At 35.6% G+C, this 13,945-nt stretch overlaps 1 protein-coding gene across 1 annotated transcript in view; it reads left to right on the top strand.

The window, feature by feature from the left end:
* The first annotated feature begins 149 nt into the window (after positions 1 to 149).
* The window catches only part of LOC117400116 (importin-11), a 180,769-nt gene continuing 166,973 nt past the window's right edge, over positions 150 to 13,945 (top strand). The window contains exons 1-5 of the mRNA XM_058990140.1: positions 150 to 413; positions 4,054 to 4,198; positions 7,532 to 7,632; positions 9,676 to 9,748; positions 12,276 to 12,479. Coding sequence (XP_058846123.1) covers positions 4,061 to 4,198; positions 7,532 to 7,632; positions 9,676 to 9,748; positions 12,276 to 12,479 — 516 coding nt within the window. The 5' untranslated portion in view covers positions 150 to 413; positions 4,054 to 4,060. The remainder of the gene's footprint in view (positions 414 to 4,053; positions 4,199 to 7,531; positions 7,633 to 9,675; positions 9,749 to 12,275; positions 12,480 to 13,945) is intronic.

Genomic DNA, 13,945 nt, shown 5'->3' with positions numbered 1-13,945 from the left:
ATACATATGTCAGGCATACAAGCATTGCTAATTTTGAATTCCAGTTGACAATTTAAAATATGCGCTGAATAAGCCACTGCCGCCCCCTCACTGATACCAAATGGTTTTAACGATTATTGCAGAATTGTTTCATGTCTCCATTAGTTGTCCAAGCCCTGTCAAAGTTATGAATTTGCACTAAACCTTAAACTTTAGTTGAAACTTTTCCCACTGGCTAATGCACGCTCTCTTTTGCTGGAGAATTGTTGTTTGTGTACAGAGCACGTGCTTGTAAAGCCTACATCATCACCGCGCGCTGGCTCCGTACTGGACGGGGCGATCCTTTGCAGGCGTTCGTACAGATTACTTTTTGATATAGTCAGTGGTGATACACTGTTACTTTGAGATATTCACTAACTGGATTTTTAAAAAAGGTAAGCGTTTGTCATAAAAATACTGATACAAACACTCACGGTAGGTAGTTTCAGTTCTGACAACCAATTGTTGTGGGCCAGGCCAGACTGTGTAGTGTACTCATTTTTATTTATTTATTTTACAATCGCTGCTTGTGGCACGACTTTCAGCATTTGTATGAGACGGGGCTGTTTGATATGCTTCAGATTACATTGTAACAGTTAAAATCGCCATAGGGTTTCGGTATTTAGGTGTGTATACTGACCTATGCATCATACGCACATGCTACTAGTTTATTTACAAGTGTTTACTTTCCACCACACGTGAAAAACGTTAGACTTAAATCTTTTTTTTGTCATGGAGTTAAAGTGGGACATCCTAAAAAACGAATGTGAAAAACGCTTATCGTGGCTTAATGTGCTCAAATTCAAACCAACCCCCTAGAAACACTGTTAATGGCCTAGCACTTTACAATACAAAAAAAAAGTTTAAATATAGACAGTATAGTTTAATATTAGAAATAAGCTGGTGAGGCCAAAAATATGAAATTGAGTTATGCTGCTGTGCTTTTGTGTTAAACACACACAAAACATGCCATGCCATTGCAGCAAGCATCAAGGGAGAACATGCACAACAATGCTTATAATCACCTGCTAGACTGACATAAATTCATAACATGCTTTAATTGGTCCTGTTTTTACACATTTCTTTTGTAGTGTGACCTACAAAATACAGACATGTAAGCAGCCTAAAGCCTTATTTCTGAATTAAAATATTTTATCAGAACTATTTATATATTGTGCATTTTTTTTATCCGGTAAACAAGATATTTAACCTTTTACCGTAATGTTTGTTTTTGTCCATGTTAGATTTTTTTTAAAGAAAGACCTTCTATCTGAATGTTCCTCAACAATGAAGCAGTGCCCTCTAATTGAATGAACCCTTTGAATATGCTGCTGTTTGTATATCTATAGTATCCTTGATCATCCACTTCAGCTGGACATTTTTACTTTTAATTACATTTTGCGTTTAAAATTAAGTAATGATAGAATTGACCATTTGAAGAAGAACCAGGTGTGTTAAATGCATCTTTAACCATCCAGTAATTTTGAAAGTTGTTTGGGATTATTAAAAATGTATGATTCTGGCCTTTTGGTCCATATCTATTTTGAACTAATACATTAACAAATCACTTTTGGACTTCAGCTAGGTTGATTTGGATAATTATTAGACAGTGTGCTGGTTAATAACAATGCCAGACATATAAATATATTATATTTTGGTCTTTGAGATTACTATAGATGGTTAATGTGAGGACACAATTATTTGATTTAGCAGTATTATCAATTTAAATGGCTAATATTTAATTGATGTACATTCTTGGAAATAGCCATTATACCAACAGTGCATTGAAATAAATAAATAGATCTAGATGTAGAGGGGAGGTAGATATTTAAAACATGCCAAGTTCTACGACCAACATAGCTGATGAGATTGAAGGGACACGGACATGTCTGCTTTTGAAGCATTTTTCTTCATGAGTGTACGGTGCTGTCAGCTTCCAGGCTGGGCGTTGTACAAGCTGATGTGGTGGCAGTCATAACTTAACTTTGTTGTACTGTATGTGAGAGGCAATTAAGGGGTCTGGTTGAAAAACAAGGAGTTGCTGCAGCAGATGACATGGCCACCTCTGAGCCCATCCCTGGGGCAGGGGTGGGGTCATGCACTTGAAGCACAATAGCTTTGGAAGGTTTCTACATGAAAGATAAATCTAAGGAACAATATCTGTAAATTTAATGTCATATTCGGTAATGGCCCAAAGAACTCGCACCTAATCTCTTAAACTCTTGAAACAACCAAGCAATTTACTACTTGGTTGTTAAATTTGTAAAGCAATTTTCACCAAGTTGATTGAATCAAAACTGTTTTGATGTTGTTGTTTCTTTACATGGCTGGAAAATATCTTCTGGTAATTGCTTGAAAAGTTGCCATTTGTTTTATAGGCTTTATAGTTACGTAAATTAATAAACTAACTTACATTTCTGAATCTGGATGTAAACAACACAGTGGATTGTTGTAAAATGATTTTACAGTAAAAAACTAAATGTGTGGTTTGTTCATTTTCATATATTTGGACCTTTTATTATTTTCCCTCTACTGAGCTGTAACTCAACAAATTAATCTATTATTTTTCTGAAGAAAAAAGGCACAAAAAAGAACTCCAGCTTATTTGAATTGGATACATAGTGTTCAGCATTGTGACTTCATATTGTTTTCAAAGGTTACTGAGGCATACACTCTGTTGACAGTGCACTTTTCATCTGACAAATCACATGGACAGATCTATTTCACTCAATGGAATGGAGCACTGAGGACAAAAAAGTAGTCTCACAACTGAATGTGTGGTTTGCAGTTGTTATAAAGGTTTATAAACATTCACAGCATAGAAACACCATACAAAGGTAAGATGTAAGTGGTGCACACGTTGCTCAGGGATGGAAATAAGGCTCAGATTGCATTGTATTGCCGTTCCTGACCCCCGTCATTTTATGGTTTACATATTGGTGCAGCCAATTTGTTTAACTGCTGTAGAGTTCAGTGCTATGCTTAGTTGTGAAAGTATAGCGTACCATTTAGATTTGTTGTTTAATTGAGATTAATGCACATGAGCTTGTTACCTATACACTGTGGCTAATCAAGCTGCTAGTAAAACCTGGAATGGGTGAAACTACTAAAATTTCCATCCCTGAACTTTGACAAGTCATGCTTTAATGACTATCTTTGTGATTTTTTTTTTTCCTTCAGTTAATATACATGGCCTCTGCAGTTGGAAAATATTTGTGATTTTCCACAAAGTAAAACCACTAGATGTCAGTGTTTCTCTTATTTTTTTTTTCTTTTTTGCAATACTGTGTAATCGGATTTCCACTCATTGCTTTATTCTTGAAGTTTCTTAGCCACAAGATTAGGTGAATCTTGATATATGGTACTAGGCAAACTAAATAAACTTGTTTTGGAATGATTGAAATACATTTTTTTGTTGTTGTCGTGCAATCAGTTATCCCACAATAATAATTAAAAAAGAACAACTCTCAAGAATCTTGAGGGAACATACCCCAATTCTATGCATCACTTACACTCATAATTAATTAATCACTTTTCTTCATTATAATCACTTAATAGGAATAATGTATTGGCTTATGGAAGGTCTTTGTTGCAGCAGTGTGATTAGCATTTTAAGTGAGCATGATTTTTTTAATGCAATCTGCATTCGTGTTTATAGGATACAAAAACAGCTCAACTTAATTTAAGTGCTGGCCTTTAGAAAACTGTGTGTATTCTGTTTGATAGCCAGCTCCAATATCCAGGTACTTTGAAACCATCAGATACTGTGGTTTCTGAGATAAAATCTGTGCCTTTTATTTTGAACACAAAAAAATCCCTACTTTCTATTGAGGGGGTTTGTGGCATGTGACCTCTTTGTTTGACAGTGGCAGATTCTACAGTTGCACATCACTGAGTAGTCTCTTCCAAAACTACATCGATTCAGGAATCCAACTTTTAGAAGTTGTTGAAAAAATTGTAAGTAAGCATGGCTAATGATAGAAGCGAAAGGAAATAAAAGGTATACATGGTTGTCTCTTTTTCTGTCCCAAATAGATTATCCATGGACATTAACAGTGCCAGCACTATTGTTCTGCAGGCCTTGACCCAGGCCACCAGCCAGGATACCGCTGTATTGAAACCAGCAGAGGAACAGCTCAAGCAATGGGAAACGCAGCCAGGCTTTTACTCTGTGCTACTGGTAGGTGTGCTTTAAGCAGCTGTAACTTTTTTGTCAAGCGAGACACGGTTCCTATTACTGTCGTCCTTTGTGTATGCTAATGTCTTATTGTTTAATGACAGCAGCACACCGTGGATTTATCTGTTTAGAGACAATATATGAATGATTAGATTAGTATTCTAAAATATTTTATTTAAAATGAGATCTGAGGTACCAAGCGTCCGTCCTAGTGGACTTTTTGTTTTGTATTCAGGATGATTTTAATTTATACATGCTTATTAATTGTATAATGCTTATTTTGCATTTGCTATTCACCTTGGGTTGTGTTTATGGGAGATACCACCCGTGGTCAGAAATACTTGATTACACTTGCGTAGAGATTATTCCACAAGTAACTGATGTAAACTATTTTGCAGTTAGTACTGTACGTGGATAGGAATATTTTGTGAACATTTTCTGTGTGAAGGTCAAGTGGATTGTGAGAATTTGGGTGATTTTAACACAGAAGGACTCTCATGTTGACTCCAAATGATGGTGGGATTTTAAATTTAATCTAGCTTTTGTGAGCAATAGAGAAAGCCCAAGGGTTAGGTGTGTTAACATTTCTAATAAAGACTTAACTCAAATGATATTTAAGAACAAAGCTTTTTAAAAAAAGGAAGCTTTAGAATATTGCTCTGTGGGCTTGGCGTTAGTCCTCCATTATACACAGGATGTGATGCAAAGTGCCTTCTAGGACAGACTCTTGGTATCTAGTAGGAGCTAATTTTAAATAACGATAAACTCTTTTCTATTATTAATTGTGACACGATTTGATTTTGATTGATGGTTGACCCACCTGTAGCAGATCAATCCACGATGTGCTGCTGTCATTAAGCAAAAGTTAACTGACAGGTAATTTCCAGCATTCATAAATGATGAGATAATAATAGGAACATACAAATTGTTAATGAAGCACTCCAGCTTCGGAGCAATATATTGCAACAAAAGCTCCTTCAGTAAAAGTCAGTGTTTTTAATGCATTTGGAGGGAATGAGTTTGTCTGTTAGTTTCAAGGGATGCCATTTTTAAAAAATTGAGATTTATTTTTAATAAGGTACTAATTTATATAGATTTTTATTTTTAATTCCTAATTCAATATTCATTAACATTTTGAAAGAATAGTTTAATGTGAATAACTAAATGCTTATTTCACTTCCAGCAGCAGTACTGTGTGTGTCTGTAATGGGTTTGTAACTTACGGAAGAGCCCTCGGGCCATGCAAGAAAAAAATAAAACTTGACATTTTGTCTTTAAAACTCAATTTTCCCTTTTAAAAACACGAAATTTCAACATTTACATACCAACTGGGTCTGGGGAAAAGCTGGAGGAGGCGGAACGCTTGCTGACAGCACTGCTAAACCTCAAATTCATTTCCGTTGGGTTTTAATAAAGTTAATTCATTTTCCCACATATATAACAGAGTCATATCTGTTTGAAAAAGCAGCAAAAGTTTGGAGTACACATGTTTTACACAGGATTGATCAGTAATTCATCTACGTTTCTCTTTAGGCTATACAGTTTTTAATTAAGGCTTTTATCAATAAAGAGCGTCTTGCCCCATTAGATAATTTTTATACTGTGTTGACAAATGTCTCTTTGAAAAAATACATATGTTTGGAGCAATGCATCACCAAAGGTGTAATTCCTATATGAAAAACATATTGCTTCAAGGTATCCATTATCCAGTATCCAATAATAAAAACAAGCCAGCCGCAGCCCTATATAGTGAACAAAGAAGACTACGCGGCGATCTGATTCAAGCATTCATAATTCTAAAAGGTATTGGCAATGTCGACCCCGGGGACATTTTCGACCTGAAAAAAGAAACAAGGACCAGGGGTCAGAAATGAGTCTGGAACCAACTCCCCTGTAATGTTGTTGAAGCTGACACCCTGGGATACTTCAGGAAGCTGCTTGATGAGATTCTGGGATCAATAAGCTACTAACAACCAAAATGAGCAAGATGGGCCGAATGGCCTCCTCTCGTTTGTAAACTTTGTTATGTTCTTATGTACTCCATTAAGTCTGGCTTTTCTATATATAAAAAAAAAACAAACAAAAAAAACCCATTGCCCCAGGATAATGCCAAGTGTATTATATTGTATGGACTTAGGAAAAATAGTTGATTTGCAAACTACACAAAAAAGATTGCATTTACGGATCATTAGTGCATGTGCGTAAACAGCATATTGTCAAACTATTAGTGCAATACATAACCCAGGTAAATACTGATACATTGTAACTGAAAATTGCATGTTTTCGTATTTTTTAATTAATATAAATGCGCACAGACAAAGACAAACCTTCCCCAGCATGGCAACGAGAAACATCTTACAGACTATGCCACACAATATTAAAGTATGAAAACTCATAATAGTAATTATTATTATTTTTATTGTGCAGAATAGAGATTTTTCAAGAGGTTTTGCATTGCTTTTGTGCACCGTTCGTGCACTTTTGTCTTGGTGCGACGTTCATCCTCCCCTTCTAGATCTGTGCTTCATGTAGCTCTTTCATGCCATCTTACCGAATAACTTAAACTCGGGCAACTTTCATTCAGATTAGGTTGTAAGCACCCTTCGTTTATGTATAAAACAGTTTGGGCATTTTCATGCTGGATGCAGGTGTGTAAAATGCATTGCCCCAAAACATTATTTATTTTTTTAGATATATGTGCGCACACTATATAAAAAAAATTGAAATTACTTTGAATGACTAGAGACACCTTTGGTGATGTCATTATAATACTTAATAGAAATACGTAATATGCATTGCACCAAACTTATGTATTTTGCAAAGAGACATTTGTCTATGCAATATAAAAATTATCAAATGGGGCAAGAAGCTTTTTATTGATAAAACAGCCTTAATTAAACACTGTATATTGCCTAAAGAGAAACTTTAGATTAATTATTGATCAATCCTGTGTAAAACATGCTTACTCCAAACCTTAGCTGCTTTTTCAAACAAATATGATTCTATAATATATGTGGGAAAATGAATTCATACTAGAAAATACCTTTTAGACTTTATTAAAACCTGGTGGAAGTGAATTTGAGGCTTCAGGCAGCTATGCTGTCAGCAAGAGTTCAGAGTTCCGCCTCCTCTGGCTTTTCCCCAGACCCAGCTGGTATGTAGAATGTCGACATTTCGTGTTTTTAAAGACGAAATTGAGTTTTAAAGACATTTCAATTTTTTTATTTTTCTTGCATGGCCCTAGGGCTCTTCCGTAGTAACTGGAATAGCCTTAATATTGTATAAATACCTTTTTACGTCAAAAAGCCAGTAACAATTTGTTCTACTTTTTGACAGAATATCTTCACAAATCACTCGCTTGATGTAAATGTGCGATGGCTAGCTGTTTTATACTTCAAGAACGGGATTGAACGCTACTGGAGACGAGTTGCTCCACAGTGAGTTTATTACAAGCATCTATTATATTTTCTTGAATTTAAAAACAAAGTAAATACATAAATCAACTTCATACTATACAACATAATAATAATAATAATAATAATAATAATAATAATAATAATAATTGGTCTTCTCCTTCAATGTTTTATGCTCTTTACTATCATGCAGTTTGTTACTTTTTCAAATTAGATTAGTTTAAGGATGTTTTTATGTTAAATAAATTAAAATGGAGCTTTCTTGAAGTCTGTAACACTATTTACCAAGGTTATTCCCTACTTTTTCAGTTTTAATTAAATTTTTTCCCCCTTTTTTAATGATTTTGTAACTTGCTAATGATCTTATTCCTGTTTTCACAGACCCCGATTAGCAATAATAGTGGACTGCCTTATCTAGGGTATCATCAGGGTGTATCAAGATTAGTGCTAATCAGGGTCTCTGAAACCAGCCAGTAGTGCTGGGACAAATATCCAAATATTTCAGAATATTTCATGTCCTCAAAGGCAAAAAACCATGTCCGTGTCCACCAGGAGATTACACAATTGATTCAAATGAGAGATACATATCGTATCATAACATGCTGTGCCTTGCTCTGATTTACCATCTTGAATCCTGTTTTTAAGCATACCATACCAAACTCCTGAATTAACAAGATTTGAACTTTTGTATTATTCCATTTGGAGTCTGTTGCAATCAATGTACAGCATAAGCTTCAAAGGCACATATTTCTCCTTTTTTTAAATAGATTTAAATCTTTAACTAAGTAAATTTAATAGTAAGAGGGATAGACAAAAAAAGACGAGAAAAAGGTCACTTTTGTGGAGTGGACTAGACGGCTACTGTAAGGGTGAGAAAGGAGACCGAGTAAGCTGATAAGTGGTAGGTAAGGTTGTCCTGTTATGTTTTTTAGTTTCAGGAGCTGTATAACATCACTTATCAAATTAACCTATGAAAGTGGGGCAGCCTGCTAACGACTCAACAAAATACGTCATCTGGCCAACGGACTCAAAAGGCCGGGGCGTTCTGTTGCGAAGGGGCGGCACCTAGAGAGAGAGATTAATAGGGGTTAGGTGTTATAAGATGATATCAACTGTAGTTGTGGGGATTGTTTGAGATGAAGAGTATCATTTAATTTGTATGATAAAATTACATTTTCTCTCCAGAGAAGATGAAGGAGACAACGCTGGTATTCATTCACAAGGCTCTACACCATCATTTCCAGTAATTGTCAGGCTTTTTGGGAATCGGTTCAATCAATATTTTACTCCTCTCTGGCAACGTTTTACTCTTTAAAAATACATTATTTATGCAACGTGTTGTATATGATATTAATGGTTAAAGTGAATATCTATATAATGTATGTGTTAATGATTACTTGATTACTTGCAATGATTGCTCTAATGTTTATTTACAGCTAGGACGGGATGTATATCAGTGACATATTGAACTTTTTTCAATAATTACAGTTGTAGCAAAGATGAGCACTATAGGCTGATCAAAATGTGAAATTATAAATTGAAAAAATAAATTAGTTAATGTTTCCAGGCAGGTTTTTTTTATTATATAAAAAAAAAAAAAAATGAATGAATTGTTTTTCCTGTCTTCCATGCTTGTCTGGTAGTAAATTATACCTGGAAAGACAATGATGCAGCATACTAGCCCATCACTGCAAATGAAGTGATGATCTGTACTGGCCATAAATGTGATAATGGTTCCAACCAGGGATTAATGCTTACCTGTTTCTGCCAGTGAAGCGTAGGAATTTTTTGATGCTTTAATTTAAGCATCGGCATTAAGATATATTGTTCTGATGAAATGCAATATTTCAGTGTTCAAGTGTTTTGCTGGGCTTTTTAAATTGTATGATACATGGAAATAGTCATTTTGATATTTTGAACAAACTAATGGACAATGTACTGTAGGTTCAACTCAAGATTATTTCTCAGTTTTATAGATTTCATATGTAGAAGTATAATGAAGTTTGAAATATACTATCTGTTCAGCAAGTAAACCGTTTCTAATATGAATAATTGTTTTTATTGTAGTTCTCTTTCAGAGGAAGAGAAGTCCTCGCTGCGAGCAGGTCTTATCACTAACTTTAACGAACCAGTGAATCAGGTGAGTCATAAATGGTGATTGTGGGGAAGGTGGGTGCTAATGTAAAGTACATTTATACTTTGTGGATGTCACAATATTTAGCAGTCAAACACAACCCAGTATCCCCATACAGGAGCATCAGCTTTCTTAAGCAAGACACTTGCAGTAAATATTCAACGACTACTGGTAATATCTAATAAACCATTCAAATGTTCAGTGTTGCAGGAAACATAACAGCACTTAGAACCTGTGACCGTATATGGCTGCCATGTTAGGGTGATGTGACTTTTTTGTTTCCCGGATGACAAAGACCTAAATGTAGGCTTAGAACATATTGGATTCATACTTATTACACAGATATGTTCTGTGATTCTCTAGGTCCAAGAAAAATATAAAGCTGGCCCCTCCGCAGTGTCAAGCCCTTGTTTGTTAGAAAGCATGGGAGGTGGTTTGCAGGGTTGTAGTAACCTGGTATGCTAAATGTGTTGCTGACCACCTGGCTGACATTGAGGTCATGTAAGTTACAGCTGCAGAGAGACAGTCGTGTCTACACCCCGCTCTGCTCTTTTTTTCTATCATGGTACGCCCCTTGCGTTTTTAGTCTGTGTGAACGTATGTGCTGCCTCTTGCTCAGTGCCATTAGTAAGAGCTACAGTATGCTGCTGACTGTTCTTTGGTGCTTTAAGAGCTTCTGTCGCTCTGCAATGTCATTTCGTTACTGGAGAGTTCAATAGCACAATGTGCCAGGAATTTCGGCGCAGCAGTCAGATCTTGTATATCTTATGGATAGCTATGACAAGTAAAGGAAAGCATGCTTTTCCAGATTTTATTTGCAATTTTACAAATGTAATTATACATTTATAATTACTGTATTCTTTCGAATTTCAGGCGCACTTTTTAAACCAATTTCTTCTTCTCAAAAATGGCCTGCGTCTTAAATTATAGTATATTGATGCGTGTATTAAAATCGGCAACAAAAGAGGCAACTGCCCAAGAAAAGATGAACAAAAACTTTACTGCCTGATCTCAAATCATCCATGACATACAGGCAGCCATTTTCTTTATCAGGAATTGCTTGAGAACGGAGAAAAACAACTGACGGCAACTGGACGAATGCGCTGTGCACCTCTGCCCCGCTTGTGTGAGTGGATTATTAAAGCATGGGATTTCATAAACACAGAGGCGTGGCGCACTCCTTCAAAAATGTTTACATATCTAACCAGCTCATCGTAACAGAAGATGACATTGTCTGGGAGATGTCGAGTAATAAAGAGGACTCCTCCAACTTGGAGGATGGTGACTAGGAGAGATTTGTTGTTGTTACAGGCATGTTTATTTACTTTATGCTTTACCAACATGCCTAATAGATGACTTGTAGCATTTCTTATATGCATAATTGAGGTTGTTTCTTTGTAAATGCCCATATTTGAATTTTATTTTTTCTTAAAATTGAGGGTGGGAAGTTTGGGCTGCATCTTAAATTCGAAGGAATAGGATAATCTTAAAAGCCCCAAAGAGACTTCCCCTATAAAAAGAGAATAGATAGTTGGTTGTTGGTTCAACAGCCTTTAAATAATAGTTGGAGGTAATATATATTTTGATGTGGCCGGTGAGTCCTAGAGCAATGTAACAAAGGCATTCATGTAAGCAAGATTTCCTCTGAATTTTAAAAATTTGTATCCATTAATGTTACCACTGATTTTCAGGTTGTTCCTTTATTGAGTAGCTCCCCTCACTTGCTTGTCAAACTTTTTTTATGAGGCAGTTGAAATGGAAAACCAGGGATCACTATATCATGAAACCAATCACAGATGGCTGACCAGAGTACAGGACAGAAATAATTCAGTTCTGGTTTTTGATAAAATTCACTATCTGCTCAACCTTGAGTCTTTTATGGCTTGATCTCAACTCCTCAATTCAGTTATTGCTTTTGTACATGAGACTCGGCCGTCCATTTTACTTCTTTTGTTCTTTTTGGTCTGTCAGGGAAGAGTTCTTTATTCTTTTGAAGGTTTGGAAGTAAAGGGGAAAGGTTAAGAAAGAATGTTGGAGCAGTATGAATCATAGTTGGGTACATAACACAACTTGCAGTAGTTGGGGCTGAACTTTTGATTGGCTAAGAATATTGTGGTAAGTAACTTTAGTTAGATTAGAGTTTACGATGATAATAAGTGGGTCAGCAGTTTTAACCTCTGCATATGAGGTAAAATGGTCTGGAATTAATTTTTCATAATGTTATTTTCAGGAATCAATTATGAAACTAGGTAGAAATATATCTCTTGATATTGAGGGATAATTAAGTTTCTGTAAAATATGATTTGGGCAATCTGCTGTCTTAAACAGACCAATTTCTACTCTGAAATACAGTAACATTTTCCTTTCATGCCCAGTAAAAGTTGTTTGTCTCCCAGACAGTGTATTTTTTTATTTTATTTTGTGAAAGTTTGAGCATACCAACATCTTGTGACACCTTAGACTTGTTACTTGAGTTATTGAACAGCCTGAATTTTGAATGTCCAATTGTCGTTTTTTTTTTTTTTTTTTATAGATTGCAACTCAGATTGCAGTGCTGATAGCCAAAGTTGCCAGACTGGACTGCCCTCGCCAGTGGCCAGAACTGATTCCCATCCTGCTGGAGTCTGTGAAGGTCCAAGATGGTCTCCAGCAGCACAGAGCATTGCTGACATTTTACCACGTAACCAAGACCCTTGCCTCTAAACGATTAGCTGCAGACAGGAGGCTTTTTCAAGATGTAAGTATTAATGTTCATGATCTGGTGTGTTACTAAGTAACAAAAAAAGCATGGGGTGGTATTTTAATGATCTAAACAGTGGCAGATCTAAATAATGACCCCATTTAAGTCTGGTGTTTTCTCTAATCAGTGATTTGATTATATTTAATAATATGGTGAGTAATAAAACAATAGTGGAAATAGGTCCATTAGGATCCCCATGGAGTTCATATGTAGTTCAGCATCCACAGTTTAGGATTTTTGTTCACCTTTATGTAGACTGACACGCTAATAGAACGTCTGTGTTCATGCTGTAAAGTTACACTTTTGTATTGCTCATTAAAAGCTCAGGTAAAACATTTTACAAACACACAACTCTAAGTGATTGATATAATCTAAAAAGAGAAAACACGGATGTAGTGGTATCCTATAGATTTGTTTGGGAAATCAGAAATCCGGTTGGCGAGAATCTCACAAGATTAACTTCCCAACTAGATAAAAATAATGTTACCACGTGGTCAGATATATTCATTGTGTGTTTATTATTATTTTTGATTCAGAGACTTATTTGTTTTTTGGTTACACACTGTTATAAGCTTAATTATGTAACAATAAGGAGAAGAGATCTTGTCCGAGGCATTGAAAAGGTTACATTAATTATTTTAAGCACCCAACTCACCAATGAGTGCACATAGAGAAGTTTGTTTGAAAACAACACTGTCAAAAATGATCTTTCACCTCAAAAACTGGGACATTTCTGAGCATACTTCATTCGAACATTTTGACTTTGTTAGAATTGCTTTTGGCTGCCAGTAATATTATTTATGGAAGTGCTGTTACCGAGTACCTCTTTAAAAACTCATACAAGACAGCAGTCAATAATTTATTGATTCACATTTATTTTTTTTGGAAAATATGAACTTATTACACTTATCACCCTGCAGCACATATTCTTTAATTATTGAAGAATTCTTAACAAGAACATGTTCTGGGATGAAAATATATAAAATATATATCTGTTTTGCACACAATTATGGGACCCTTTCATCCTTTCTATGAATTTGTGCCCCATGTTGGGTGATACAAGGTAGTCTCCTGTCACCAGTGCCTGCAAGTGCAGTTCTTATCGCATGGCTACTCTATGACTCAATGGGATGGAAATAAATTTTTGAATTTGTCCATATTCAGCAAATTAGGTCTCCTGTAGCTTTCTCAGTAATTATAAACATGTCTCTCTAATGGGAATTTAAGTACCAGCTTCCTGAGCTGACGCGAGTTGTATAATCTGAACATTAGCCTGCTAGCTTGCTAATGGTAATGCTATCTGTCACACTTCTAACTGCTTCTTTACCATCTGTGTTGGGTGTTCAGTTCAACCCTTTTCTTACCCCGGGACATCTCAAACACTGTTCCCCAAGAGGGGATGTGTTTGGACCAGGTGTTAGTTGACTGCCACATCCACAGATAGTTGCTGTTTTGGTGTATTA

This window comes from Acipenser ruthenus, chromosome 2, assembly GCF_902713425.1.
Source record: "Acipenser ruthenus chromosome 2, fAciRut3.2 maternal haplotype, whole genome shotgun sequence".
Classification (NCBI taxonomy): domain Eukaryota; kingdom Metazoa; phylum Chordata; class Actinopteri; order Acipenseriformes; family Acipenseridae; genus Acipenser; species Acipenser ruthenus.
Note: the sequence above shows the minus strand (reverse complement) of the source record. Positions and strands in the feature narration are given on the sequence as shown.